This window comes from Dendrobates tinctorius, unplaced genomic scaffold (genome assembly GCF_039654945.1).
Source record: "Dendrobates tinctorius isolate UK_male_01 unplaced genomic scaffold, ASM3965494v1 ptg000215l, whole genome shotgun sequence".
Taxonomy (NCBI): Eukaryota; Metazoa; Chordata; class Amphibia; order Anura; family Dendrobatidae; genus Dendrobates; species Dendrobates tinctorius.
In genome coordinates this window covers 2,130,325-2,143,129 of record NW_027361882.1, presented here as the reverse complement: position 1 = coordinate 2,143,129, position 12,805 = coordinate 2,130,325, and the positions used below count along the sequence as shown (strand labels likewise).

Below are 12,805 nucleotides of genomic sequence, written 5' to 3'. Positions count from 1 at the left end.
TTTGCCCCAAAAAGTCCTCGTGATACCTTTTATCTAGTTTCTAACACCCCTCTTGACCTCCCAAATCCACCACCATGCGCTTGGTCTGTTTACATCTACTGCTTCTAGGCTCATCATCTACCGCTAGAGAAGAATAAAACCATAAACCACAGTCTGGACACTTTGTAGGCAGGAAGTGCTCCTCACAGCTGTGGTGTACACGGTGCCTCACATGTGGCAATAAACAGGTGTGAATACTTTCTTATTTAATTAACTTTGCTCCTTTGAGAATTTAGCAAATGTTTCCATGAAACAAATACCGTAAGTTTCGTATCATTTCTGAATCCCTGGCATTTATTGAGTGTAGTAATAACCCATTCACAGTGAAAGCTCCTGGATGGGCCCGTGTGGCCGTGTTTGGATAATTTCACCCCATGTGAAATAAAAATTAATGGGTTACAGCAAGAGATGAGTTCATCCATTTTATGGAGAAAAAAAAAATTGCTGTTAAAGTTTTAAGAATTTGCCACGTCTGCAAGTTTGAACAATATGTGATTTCCATGTTACGCATGGCAGAAGACTGTATCAACCAGAGAAGAATCCCATGAGCTTGGGAGCAGCCAGATGGGATTCACCATAACGCCTTTTAGCTATCATATCACATGGTATAAAACATCCAATCCAGACAGACAATCATAGCCTTCATAAAAGCAAAGGCAGGGAATGCAGCAGCCATTTCTGGGTGAATCTAGATGGTGAGAGGACGTTACAGCTCCCAGGTTATAAACTGGAAAAGGAAGGAGAGACAATCCTAAAACACTGAATAAATTGTACATGTAGTGTGTGACAGCACAGCAGTGACGAAGGTTGATGTATGAGGAAAGCACAGTAATGACAATCATTGTTTCTACAGGGCGATTGGAGGTTTTTAATTATCTACTGTTGATTTGATGCAAAAAAAGATTCTCTGCAAATGGAATTTCCTAGCAAGATTTGTCAGCACTGGAAAATTAAAATGACAAAAGATTTGCTTTTCTCTGGATGCTAGTCTTCATTAGCTGCCTACCAAAAGTGCAATATGGAGTTACATGGAAATAATAGCTCGTTTGGAACCCTGACAACTTTTCCATCTATTTCGGGTGGCAGCACGGTTATTCTAAATAATCAATGTAAGGACAATTAAAGAAGCACTCCTCCTTCCCATCCAAAGTTTCTACCCTTTTAATATACTGCAATCATCATATTATATAGCATTGTGTACTTACATTTGCTCATTTTGCCTTTCTACCTAGCGAATTCTTCTTTTTTCCCATTAGGTCTATGAGATTACTTGATTAATAACTGATGAGCTGAATCTTTCTAATTACTATGTGTAAACGTACAGTCTTTGCTTTGCATGAGTCATCATTAGAACTACAATTCTACATTACTGCAAAGCCCTTGGATTGGGGTGATGTAGAGGAGCAGTTGAGTCAGCAGTTAAAAAGGGGGGGGAGCTGGGCTGCCAGGATCTTTGCAGTGATGTAGAATTGTAGTTCTAATGATGACTCTTGGAAGGAAGAGACTAGCTGTTTCTACATAGAACTTTGAAGAATTCAGCTTGGCAGTTATTAATCATGTGACCTAAAGGAAAAGAGAAGAATTAGCTGGATAGAAAGGCAAAATGAGCAATTGTAAGTACTCACTGCAATACAAGATGATTACTGCAATATGTTAGGATAAAAACTGATGAGAGGAGGAGGAGAAGGGCAGGAGAAGTGCTTCTTTAAAAAAATAAGTGTCCTGGGAAAATCCATTCTTCTGTAGATCTTCCAAAAGATGTAGTCTTTTTGAACGGTGGCACTGCATACCATTTTTTTTTTCTTTTTGGAAAATGATAATCGATCAATGATCATTTCATAATCGATTTAGAGAGCAGGAAAACTAGAGCGTAGTTTACACTTTTTATTAGAAATAAAACACATTCATTTGTGCTCTGAAAACTGTACAAAAAAACTGACAAACACAGATTGGGAAAAATAAAAGAACAAAACAAAAAACATCAGGCAGAGGATACGGGCAAAAAAAAATATAAAAAAAAAAAAATAGATATAAAAAAAAAGAAAGAAGAAAAACAAAACAAAAGTAAACCTGAATCTTAACAGTTATTAAACAAACACATAAGTAAGTTATTACATAACACTGCTAAGGTGCGGTGACTCGATGATTGGGGGGGGCTTGAGGGGTCTGAGTGTTAAAAAAAATAAAAATTAAAACACAGTATAAAGATATTTATATGGTAAAATTCGTTATATGTAATTATAATAATTACAATATTATACAACACGGCACCAGAGGCCTTGTGCTTTTTCTTCGTATATATAATCTAAAATCTGACAATTACATCACAGTTTTAAGTTATCTTTTATCTCTTTTATTTACTATTTTGGATTTTGCTTTTTAAATTCTTTAAACATTTATTGATTTACTATACAGTTAATGACAAGAGAAATGTCATTTAAAAAAAAAAATAACACTGGTGCCAAAAGAAAAAAAAAATGCTTGCATATCAAGCAACTTGCTTTAAGATTCATTGATGCATCTTTTTCCCCATTGACAACCACATCCCCCCACCTCTTCTCCACCGGGAGAAACCATGGTGGTCTCTGATTCCACCTTTGCTCTGGAAACTCCAAAAGAGAGCTACATGGAATGGAGCGGCCCCCCCCGAGAGTTGTCTTACGAAGCCCGATGACCACCGGAGAGAAAACTTTTGGGTACATGTAGCCCTTCTGGATCCTTGAGTCGAATGGAAAGGTTCTCGAAAAAAGAAGGAGAAGAGCAAAAGAAACAAGTGCTCTAAAGTTTGGGAACACTTTATTGGATCTTCATAGCTAATGTTTCTATGCAGTCTGTCAAGTCCCACAAGGCATTTTTACAAAACTAGATATATTAACATTTCTCTTCATATACCAAAACGCTTGCTTGACTGAGCAGAAGATGAAGATTGGGTAACCAGAAGGTATTCTTATAGGGTTTTCTTTTAACAGTCAAAGACTTCCATTCAATATATACTCTTCACTCGCTCTATGGCACTCTGTTGGGGTTCATTTCATTTGGTTCTATCTACTCAAACTAGTCAAGACTGACCGGGATTGGATTTGCTTTGGCTACTACCCACTGCGCTGGGCCAGCTCTGGCCGACATTGTTGAATTGGACCTAAACAATACTTAATGGAGATATCGAGCAAGTTGTTACACCGCTGAAGAATTTGCTTGGATTCTATAATGGCCGACCCCAGAGCTCTTATATAATACACCAGAGTACTATATAATTGTTAATTATCTATCGGAAGCTAAGTGTCATTGTAAAGAATCGCCAGCCAACCTCGATGATTCCTCGGTGTGGTCTCCACTTGAAGGTCGATGACTCTTTCCGAGTTGGTTTCCATTGGCTTCCGTTTATGGTCTGACCTCTCACCTACGACATCTTTTCTGCCATACCCGGGAGAGAGAACGTCGCGCCTACCTCTAAGAGTCTAACGGAATTTTCCCTTCTGAGAACAATGCAAAAAAGTACTTTAACAAGGTTTCAAAAGAAACCAAACAATCTCTCCGTTTTATATGGAATCATATTCTTTAAAAATAAAAAGAAGTCTTTTCCTCAAGCTTCAGACCTCAGTCTGAAGGTCAATTATGTCTTGTCCAACAAGGGGTATCGTCGCGCCCGTTTTCTCCCATTCCACAGTCTTTAGTTCTAAGGGAGAAGGGGACACAGGTTCCATGTCCTTTTTAACCCAAGATGGTGGTGACTGAATCTTCCTCATTCCTTCCCATGACCTCTTGCTAGGCGTCTGTTGTTTTTCTATCTGTAAGACATTTTGAAGTTCAGATTAATACATGAAGGGTAGATCGATGGAACATTATAGAGATGAGCAAATCAATTCTAAACTAACTGAATTCTTTTAGAATTTGCCAAAATTTTGGGAAATGTAGCGAATCAAGAGTTTTCGGGAATTCAAATGAATTTACAGCTGACCACCATTTTGGTTGGATTAATATGAGGAGTCAAGGGGTAAAACAAAAGCCCAACCATTCACCTCTTCCACCTGATGAAGCTCATGACGTGAGTCAAGGCACAGCCAGAGCGTCTGGTGCCAGCTATCAGTGATGAAGAGACTGACCCCCCCAGGGTAGTAGAGGTTTTGGAAGCCATTAGAGGACCGGTGTGAAGCTGTGGTGGGGTGAAAGCCTAGGTGAAAGATTTTTTTTGGGGGGGAGGGGGAATTTGAACTCCTTTCAGACTCAACTGTTAATTATGCCTTATGGTCGAGAGATACTTTAAAGCAAAATAAATGACTTTTTAACAGAAACCCAGACTCATTCAACTCACACTAAGTAAAGTCAATGAAAATCATATTTTCGGACCAATTTTGAGAAAAAATTTTAAATTTTGGCCTATTCACTCACCTCCAATACATGGGCTTACCTCTTTAGATTATATACCAGGGTTCTTTGTTTTATCAAGTTTAAAAGCCTCTCACTTTACACAAAGATGGAGGTAGGGCAGACTTAGTTGGTTCCTTGTGAAGTACCGCACTTTCTATCTCTACTTGGGTCGTACCATAAAATGCCCAAATAACAATGCCCAATACTTTACATACACTGCAGCTGACTGGCCGTAGTCGTGGGCACCAAATACTGTAGAAGATCTTAAATGTAGCCTCAAAGTGGCCAGGCCATTAGGTCCCGAGGCATCTCCTACAGCCCTAAAGCAAAGTCATGACCGGTGGTTATACTTTACTAGAGGGGATCTCAGCTTACTTTGTAAAATGTTCTTTGGTGGACATCAATGGACTTATGGAGAATGATCACGAGAAGCATTACCAACACCAGGAGGATCTTTGCAAGAAGAAGCATTTCCGCACATGAGGTGAAACAAAGGCATCTCAGCCAGCCAACCAGTATCCAAACTGATGAGGAGCAAGAACCCAAAGGCTATATTCACACGTTGCGTTTGCACTGCGTTTTTTAATGCAAATTAAAAGCTTTGTTTTACAGGACCAGCAAAAGCTATAAGATTACAGAAATCTCATACACACATTGGCAAGGAACAACCACGGGAAGGGCAGTCTCCAATGAAGGAAACCACCTATGCCAACATGTGATGGTGTCTCCGCGGCTTGTGTTTTGCATGTTTTTCCATATTTCCCATAAGGGATGGGGGCATTGCTCTAGAATCACTGCGTTGAGAAACATGTGATGGTGTCTCCGCAGTGTTGGATGTTGATCTCCATGAGTTCATTCATCCTCATTTTTCACAGTCTTTTACTAGGCATTGCTCCTACTGGCCAGATTTCTACTCCACACTGATGAGGGGCAATACCCCGAAACAGCTGTCTGTGGATGGATACCATGTTTTGGCATAGGTGGTTTCCTTCATTGGAGACTGCCCTTCCCGTGGTTGTTCCTTCCTGGTGAAAGACCTGGCTAGTCATTGCTTGCGTTGAGAAACATGTGATGGTGTCTCCGCGGCTTTTGATTTACATGTTTTTGCATATTTCCCATAAGGGATGGGGACTTTGCTCTAGCATCTCTGTGTTGAGAAACATGTGATGGTGTCTCCACAGTGTTGGATGTTGATCTCCTTGAGGTCATTCATTCTCATTTTTCACAGCCTTTTACTAGGCATTGCTCCTACTGGCCAGTTTACTCCACACTGATGAGGGGCAATACCCCGAAACAGCTGTCTGTGGATGGATACCATGTTTTGGCATAGGTGGTTTTCTTCATTGGAGACTGCCCTTCCCGTGGTTGTTAAAGGGAACCTGTCACCAGGTTTTGTTGATAAGAGAATGTATAGCATTCTATAATCCTGTATATCGGCCCCCCACCCTACCTGTGAGACATGAAAAAGACCTTTTATTATACTCACCTGCGGGGCGGTCCGGTCCAAGGGGTGTCGCTGGTCTTTGTCCGGACCCCACCTTCTTCTTGCGATGCCGCCCTCCTTCTTGGTTCGTGTGGATGATGAGTCCCTGCATCATCCACACAGTGTCCCCGGCATCGCGCTCCTGCGCAGGTGTACTTCTCTTGTCCTGACTAGGGCAGAGTATAGTTCTGCAGTGCGCAGGGGCTGTGGGGCTCTTTGACCTTTCCCGATGACTGTGCACTGCAGAGCTCTGCCCTCAATAGGACAGAGAAGTACGCCTGCGCAGGAGCGCGGTGCTGGGGAGACTGTGTGGATGACGCAGGGATGTGTCATCCACATGAATAAAGCAGGAGGGCTGCATCTCAAGAAGAAGGGAGGTGCCAGACTAAGAAGAGTGACACCCCTCGGACCGGACCGCCATGCAGGTGAGTATAATAAAAGGTCTTTTTCTTGTCTTGCAGGTTGAGTTGGGGGCAGATATACAGCATTATAGAATGCTAAACATAAGAGCTGAAAGGCGCTGGCCGTATCTCATATCGGTCAAATCTGGTGACAGGTTCCCTTGAAAACTCGAATGGGATGGGCATTTATTTAAAGGGTATAGGTGGCCCTAAAGGAACAGGTTTCATCCTTATGGGAGAACTAATTTGCATACTTATGTTGCCTTTAAAATGCCTTACATCCGCTGGATCTCTATAAGAAACCAGTAGCTTTCAAGGCGAATATGAGAACAAGCTTTCACGACGACCAAGACAACTTTGTATGTAAAGTTTACTTCTGACTTGGTGACTTGTAGATATGATTTTCCAATCCTTTCTGTTGGTCTCTTTTTCAAAGAGAAACACTAAAAAGCTTCATAAGAAATATATGTCCTAATTATGAAGCTTTCCCGTGCATTCACATGGACGTACAGGATAACTTACTTCCATTCAGCCACCTGAGCCAAGAGACCGGATCGCGCCACTTTAACTTGGTTGCTTTGGAGGATTATCAAGTAAATAAGCTTTCAGCCGGTTATCCTCCGACTGTGTGGTCTGGCATAGAATTATGGAAACAGCTGGGACCGGCATTATACGGCAGCACTGGTTTTCGGAAAGCTAAGTGAGCCATGAAATGGATGTCTTATGCAGGCTTCACCAGAACAAAACGTTCAAAGATTAATAATGGTCAACATCTCAAGAGATATCGGAAAGATTGAAAAGTTTCGATAGATCAGTTGTCCAACAGGCAACGTTATGAAAGGAAATTCTATGTAATACACAGTCAAGGTCAAAAGTTTAGAGACTGACACAAATTTTGAGTTTTTACAAAGTTTGCTACTTTACTTTCTATAGCGTCAAGTTGCATTGACTCTAGATTGTTATCAGTGGAGATCAGATGAATTACGAAAAAATGTAGTCACTAAATGCCATGAAAATTAATTAATCCCAAAATAATTCATTTCCACTAAATTTCAGGCTTACCACAGAATTACCTGCTTACATTACTTTAGTGATCTCCTCTTCAGCTCAAGAGAAAGTGTTTACTAGGACAAGGAAGCTGATATCACTCGGTCATGATGATTAAATTAAATGAGCAGGTTAGTTGCTTTAAAAAGGGGCTGCCTCAAGATATCATAAACTTCTTCTGTTAACCTTGGTTACCTCCAAAGATACACAAGCAATCACCATTGCTTTGCATCAAAAGGGTTTACAGGCAAGGACATTGCTGCTTGCAAGATTACACCTAAATCAACAATTTTATCAGATAATTAACCCCTTTCCTACATTAGACGTACTATTCCGTCCATGTGACCTGGGACCTAAGTCCCAAGGACGGAATAGTACGTCTAGTGCGATCAGCTGCACTCACGGGGGGAGCGAAGCTGATCGCGGCCGGATGTCAGCTGAGCTGATTATCACAGCTGACGCCCGGCACTATGTGTCAGGGGTGGTCACGGACCGCCCCTGACACATTTACCCCCTGGCACACCGCGATCAAACATGATCGCGGTGTACCGGGGGTTAAAGGAAGCATCGGCAGGGAGGGAGCTCCCTCCGTGCTTCACTGAGACCCCCACAGCAGCGCAATGTGCAGCACTGCTGCGGGGACCTCCCTCACTGCAGGTCGCCGGATCCAATATGGCAACGGGGACCTTCGGGGGCCTGCAGGGAGCTGCCTTCCTCACTGCCCGCAGAGCGCAGGCATGAGGAAGCCTGCAGCAGTGCCTGTGACAGATCGCTGATCTGTCACAGCGATCTGTGATGTGACAGATCAGCGATCTGTCACATGACAGTGATGTTCCCCCTGGAACATTATAATAAAGCAAAAAAATAAAAATAAAAAATAAAAAAAGTAAAAATAATTTTAAAAAAATCGCTAAATAAATTAAAAAAAAAATTCCCTAATAAATTCATTTTTTGAAAATAAAAAAACAAAAAAACAATAAAAGTACACATATTTGGAATCGCCGCATCCGTAATGACTCACCCTATAAAATTGTCCCATTAGTTAACCCCTTTAGCGAACCCCTTAAAAAATAAAAATAAAAAATGAAGCAAAAAATAATGATTTATTATCATACCGCCGAACAAAAAGTGCAATAACGCGCGATCAACAAGACGCATATAAATATCCATGGTACCGCTGAAAACATCATCTTGTCCTGCAAAAAACGAGCTGCCATACAGCATCATCAGCGAAAAAATAAAAAAGTTATAGCGATGCAAAAATAATTATTTTTTATATAAAATTGTTTTCATTGCATAAAAGCGCCAAAACATAAAAAAATGACCTAAATGAGGTATCGCTGTAACCGTACTGACCCGAAGAATAAAACCACTTTATCAATTTTACCGCACGTGGAACGGTGTAAACGCACTCCCCAAAAGAAATTCATGAAATGCTGTTTTTTGCTCATTCCGCGTCCCAAAAATCGGAATAAAAAGCGATCAAAAAATGTCACGTGCCCAAAAATGACACCAATAAAAACATCAACTCGTCTCGCAAAAAATAAGACCTCACATGACTCGGTGGGTCAAAATATGGAAAAATTATAGCTCTCAATATGTGGTGATGCATAAACTATTTTTACAATAAAAAGCGTCTTTTAGCGTGCGACAGCTGCCAAACATAAAAACCCGCCATAAATAGTAAATCAAACCCCCCCGTTATCACCCCCTTAGTTAGGGAAAAATAATAAAATAAAAAAAATTATTTATTTCCATTTTCCCATTAGGGCTAGGGTTAGGGCTAGGGTTGGAGTTAGAATTGGGGGGTTTCCACTGATTTGGCACATCAGGGGCTTTCCAAACCCGACATGGCGTCCGATCTCAATTCCAGCCAAAAAAGTTCAATGGCGCTGCTTCCCTTCCGAGTTCTGCCATGTGCCCAAATAGTGGTTTACCCCCATATATGGAATATCAGCGTACTCAGGACAAATTGCACAATAACTTTTGGGGTCCTGTTACTCTTGGGAAAATAAAAATTGGGGGTGAAAAGATCATTTTTGTGGAAAAAATATGATTTTTTTAATTGTACGACTGTACGTTATAAACTTCTGTGAAGCCCTTGAGGATTCAAAGTGCTCACCACATATCTAGATAAGTTCCTTGGGGGGTCTAGTGTCCAAAATGGGGTCACTTGTGAGGGGTTTCCACTGTTTAGGCACATCAGGAGCTCTCCAAACGTGACATGGCATCCAATCTGAATTCCAGGCAATTTTGCAGTGAAAAAGTCAAACGGCGCTCGTTCCCTTCCGAGCTCTGCCATGCGCCCAAACAGTGGTATCGGCGTACTCAGGACAAATTGCACAATAACTTTTGCAGTCCAATTTCTCCTGTTACCCTTGGTAAAATAAAAAAAATTGAACCTGAAGTAATTTTTTTGGTGAAAAAAAAGTTAAATGTTCATTTTTTTTAAACATTCAAAAAATTCCTGTGAAGCACCTGAAGGGTTAATAAACTTAATGAATGTGGTTTTGAGCACCTTGAGGGGTGCAGTTTTTAGAATGGTGTCACTTTTTGGGTATTTTCTATCATATAGACCCCTCAAAGTGACTTCAAATGTGACGTGGTCCTTAAAAATAAAATGGTGTTGTAAAAATGAGAAATCGCTGGTCAACTTTTAACCCTTATAACTTCCTAACAAAAAAAAAATGTTGGTTCCCAAATTGTGCTGATGTAAAGTAAACATGTGGGAAATGCTATTTGTTAAGTTTTTTGAGTGCCATATCTCTGTGATTTAAGAGCATAAAAATTCAAATTTGGAAAACTGCGAAATTTTCAAACTTTTCATCAAATTTCTGTTTTTTTCAGAAATAAACGCAAGTTATATGAATGAAATTTTACCACTAACATGAAGTACAATATGTCATGAGAAAACAATGTCAGAATCACCGGGATCCATGGAAGCGTTCCAGAGTTATTACCTCATAAAGGGACAGTGGTCAGAATTGTAAAAATTGGCCCGGGAATTAACATGCAAACCACCCTTGGGAGTAAAGGGGTTAAAAAGGTTCCATTACATGAAGAAGGTTTCAGGGTGACCCAGACAGTCAAGAAAGTGTCAGGACCATCTCCTAAAAAAAGATGGAGAGAGCGGACAGGTTCAACATCGGTAGAGAGCGGACAGGTTCAACATTGGTGCAGAGCTTGCTCAGGAATGGTAGCAGGCAGGTGTCAGTGCATCTGCACACACAGTTAGATGAAGGCTTTTGGTTCCAGGTCTAGTGTCAAAAAGGGCAGGAAAAATGTCACTTTAAAAAAAAAAAACCCATCAAAGACAAGTGACATCTTGCAGGAACAAGATTGGACAGCAGAGGACTAGAGTACAGCTATTTTCTTGGGTGAAGCCCCTTTAGATTTTTTGTGGCATCTAGTAGAATGCTGATAACTATACATCAGTAACCAAAGAAATGTCCAACTAAAAGATTTAAAAGCACTGAAGACGTTAAATGTGAAAACCAAAATTTGTGCCAGTCTCAAATCTTTTGGCCACGACTGTATAATGAATATAAAGACAGGTGGATTTTTCTCGTCACCAGACAAGAAAGATTGGACTTCGGCAAAATGGTGATGGGAAGATTTCGATCCTCCTTTCGACATAAAGGAAACACATTAGAGAGATCTCAGTCCATCTGACCTTTTAGTGTCCCACCTTGTCGTTCGCATCACAGGTCACAGAAACGTCTGTCATACCTTACTCTCCGCTGTTGGCGACTCCTTTTCTTTCTCCGAATGTTGTAGCTTTCGGTTTAGGTCTTGGAACATATCTTGGTGGCGTTTTCTGGTGTGCATAATTTTCTGAGTAAAAAAAACAATAAAACAAAACTTAAGATTGAATCTATTTTATAAATTTCTGGATGAGGGTCCCTTAAGTCTTGTTACTATGGGGAAGCCCCTGAAAGAGTTTTCACCCCTTGAGGAACCTCTTTTCTGATTCCTAAGATAACAAACTCTATGGGGAAGTACAAGCAATTTACAATTTTTCATGTTGGGGAGATCTGTTGACTCCATGTCGATCACCTTTTCTAGCATGTATGAGCAGGTCAAGTTTGCCAGCCTTGTTGTAAAGGAAATGGCGCTTGTCTAGAGTTGGAACCAATTCTTCCTCTACGACAAACATTCAATGCACTATTCGAGACGTGTATAAAAAAGTCTGGCCAAGGCTGAGTGGCTTGTTGGTGTCCCTCTTGGCTCTCGGTACCTCCTGTCCTTTTCTACCACTCTGTTTTTTGGGAGAGTTCCCATGCTTTTTCCAAGGATCCTCACAAAAGATGGGCAGTGGTCCATCACCCAGTCTGATCCGATGTGGCAACTTGTCTTCATTTCTGCGTCCGGAGCCTCGACCCATGGCCACTTATGACACTTTCTCATGATGTCGTGAGTTCTAATATGTGGCAGAAGATGCAGGGCACAGAAGATAAAACTGGCCATCTTGGAGCACCAGGAATGATGATTAGGGCACAGCTCATCGAATTTGCTAGTCTTTACTCTCCACATATTAAGGAGGGCCCAGAGCTGATTCTCTAGGGTTTACGGAACCTTAGTTGGAAATCCGAGCACTAGATCCACATTCGATATGATAGGTTAGAACATGTTGATTGCTGGGGGTCTGATCGCCGGGACCCAAACTGATCCTGAAGAAGGGCTTAGATTCCACTCCATTCATTGCCTAGCTCCATTCTGACAAGACATTTAAGAGACCAGGGAGGGTACCAAACCAGACCCCCCAGATACCAATATGTTTCTTCACCTGTGGGTAAGTGATAACTTGTCAAGTTGGGAATAAATGGTGAAGCTGTAATTCTTGCTCATCCCTCCTGCCTATGACCCTATACTATGTGACAATTTTAATAATAAAGGTCATTTTTATAGTAATTGAATCTTATATTGAAGGGTAAGTTCGAATTTCGGATATTTAATATAATTCGTTTTACAAATTGGGAATGTAAATTGCATCGTTCATGTACTTCTCCTTTGTGCATGACTTCACGCAATGTTTTAACTTTAGAAATTGCAGTACCAATTTTCACCACAATCCTAAACAAACGCTTTCCATATAAAAACAATGAAACAGCGCCCCCCCCCCCCCCCAGTGTAAAATGTACAAAGACCTAGTAGGGGCACAAAGCAAGTTTGACTCATGAAGGCTCGTCCTCATATGATCTCGTATCATTACACCAACGAGGAAATTTGAAAAACAATAAAAGGTAGAAGGAAAATCGTACCTCAAAGTCTAACTCTGCATACCGGGATTTTCTTCTCTGTGAAGGAAGAGAAAATAGAAATCATGACTGTGGATGCACTGACTGCAGCATTCAGTACTAGGATGTGATGTTTGCAGTTGTGACATGGAAATATTAGTTCCGTCAATATTTCCCGCTGACGCCATTGATTCTATTTAGTGTGTGGCAGAGCCGGAGCTCCGTCACAG

General features: G+C 41.0%; 1 protein-coding gene across 6 annotated transcripts in view; it reads right to left on the bottom strand.

Moving 5' to 3' along the window:
• Positions 1 to 1,910: 1,910 nt before the first annotated feature.
• The window catches only part of ADGRB1 (adhesion G protein-coupled receptor B1), a 758,475-nt gene continuing 747,580 nt past the window's right edge, over positions 1,911 to 12,805 (bottom strand). For all 6 annotated transcript variants that reach the window (XM_073555047.1, XM_073555046.1, XM_073555048.1 and 3 more), the window contains 3 exons: positions 12,600 to 12,635; positions 11,068 to 11,172; positions 1,911 to 3,827 (listed from right to left, as the gene is read on the bottom strand). In XM_073555047.1, the coding sequence (XP_073411148.1) occupies positions 3,630 to 3,827; positions 11,068 to 11,172; positions 12,600 to 12,635 (339 nt within the window). In that variant the 3' untranslated portion in view covers positions 1,911 to 3,629. The remainder of the gene's footprint in view (positions 3,828 to 11,067; positions 11,173 to 12,599; positions 12,636 to 12,805) is intronic.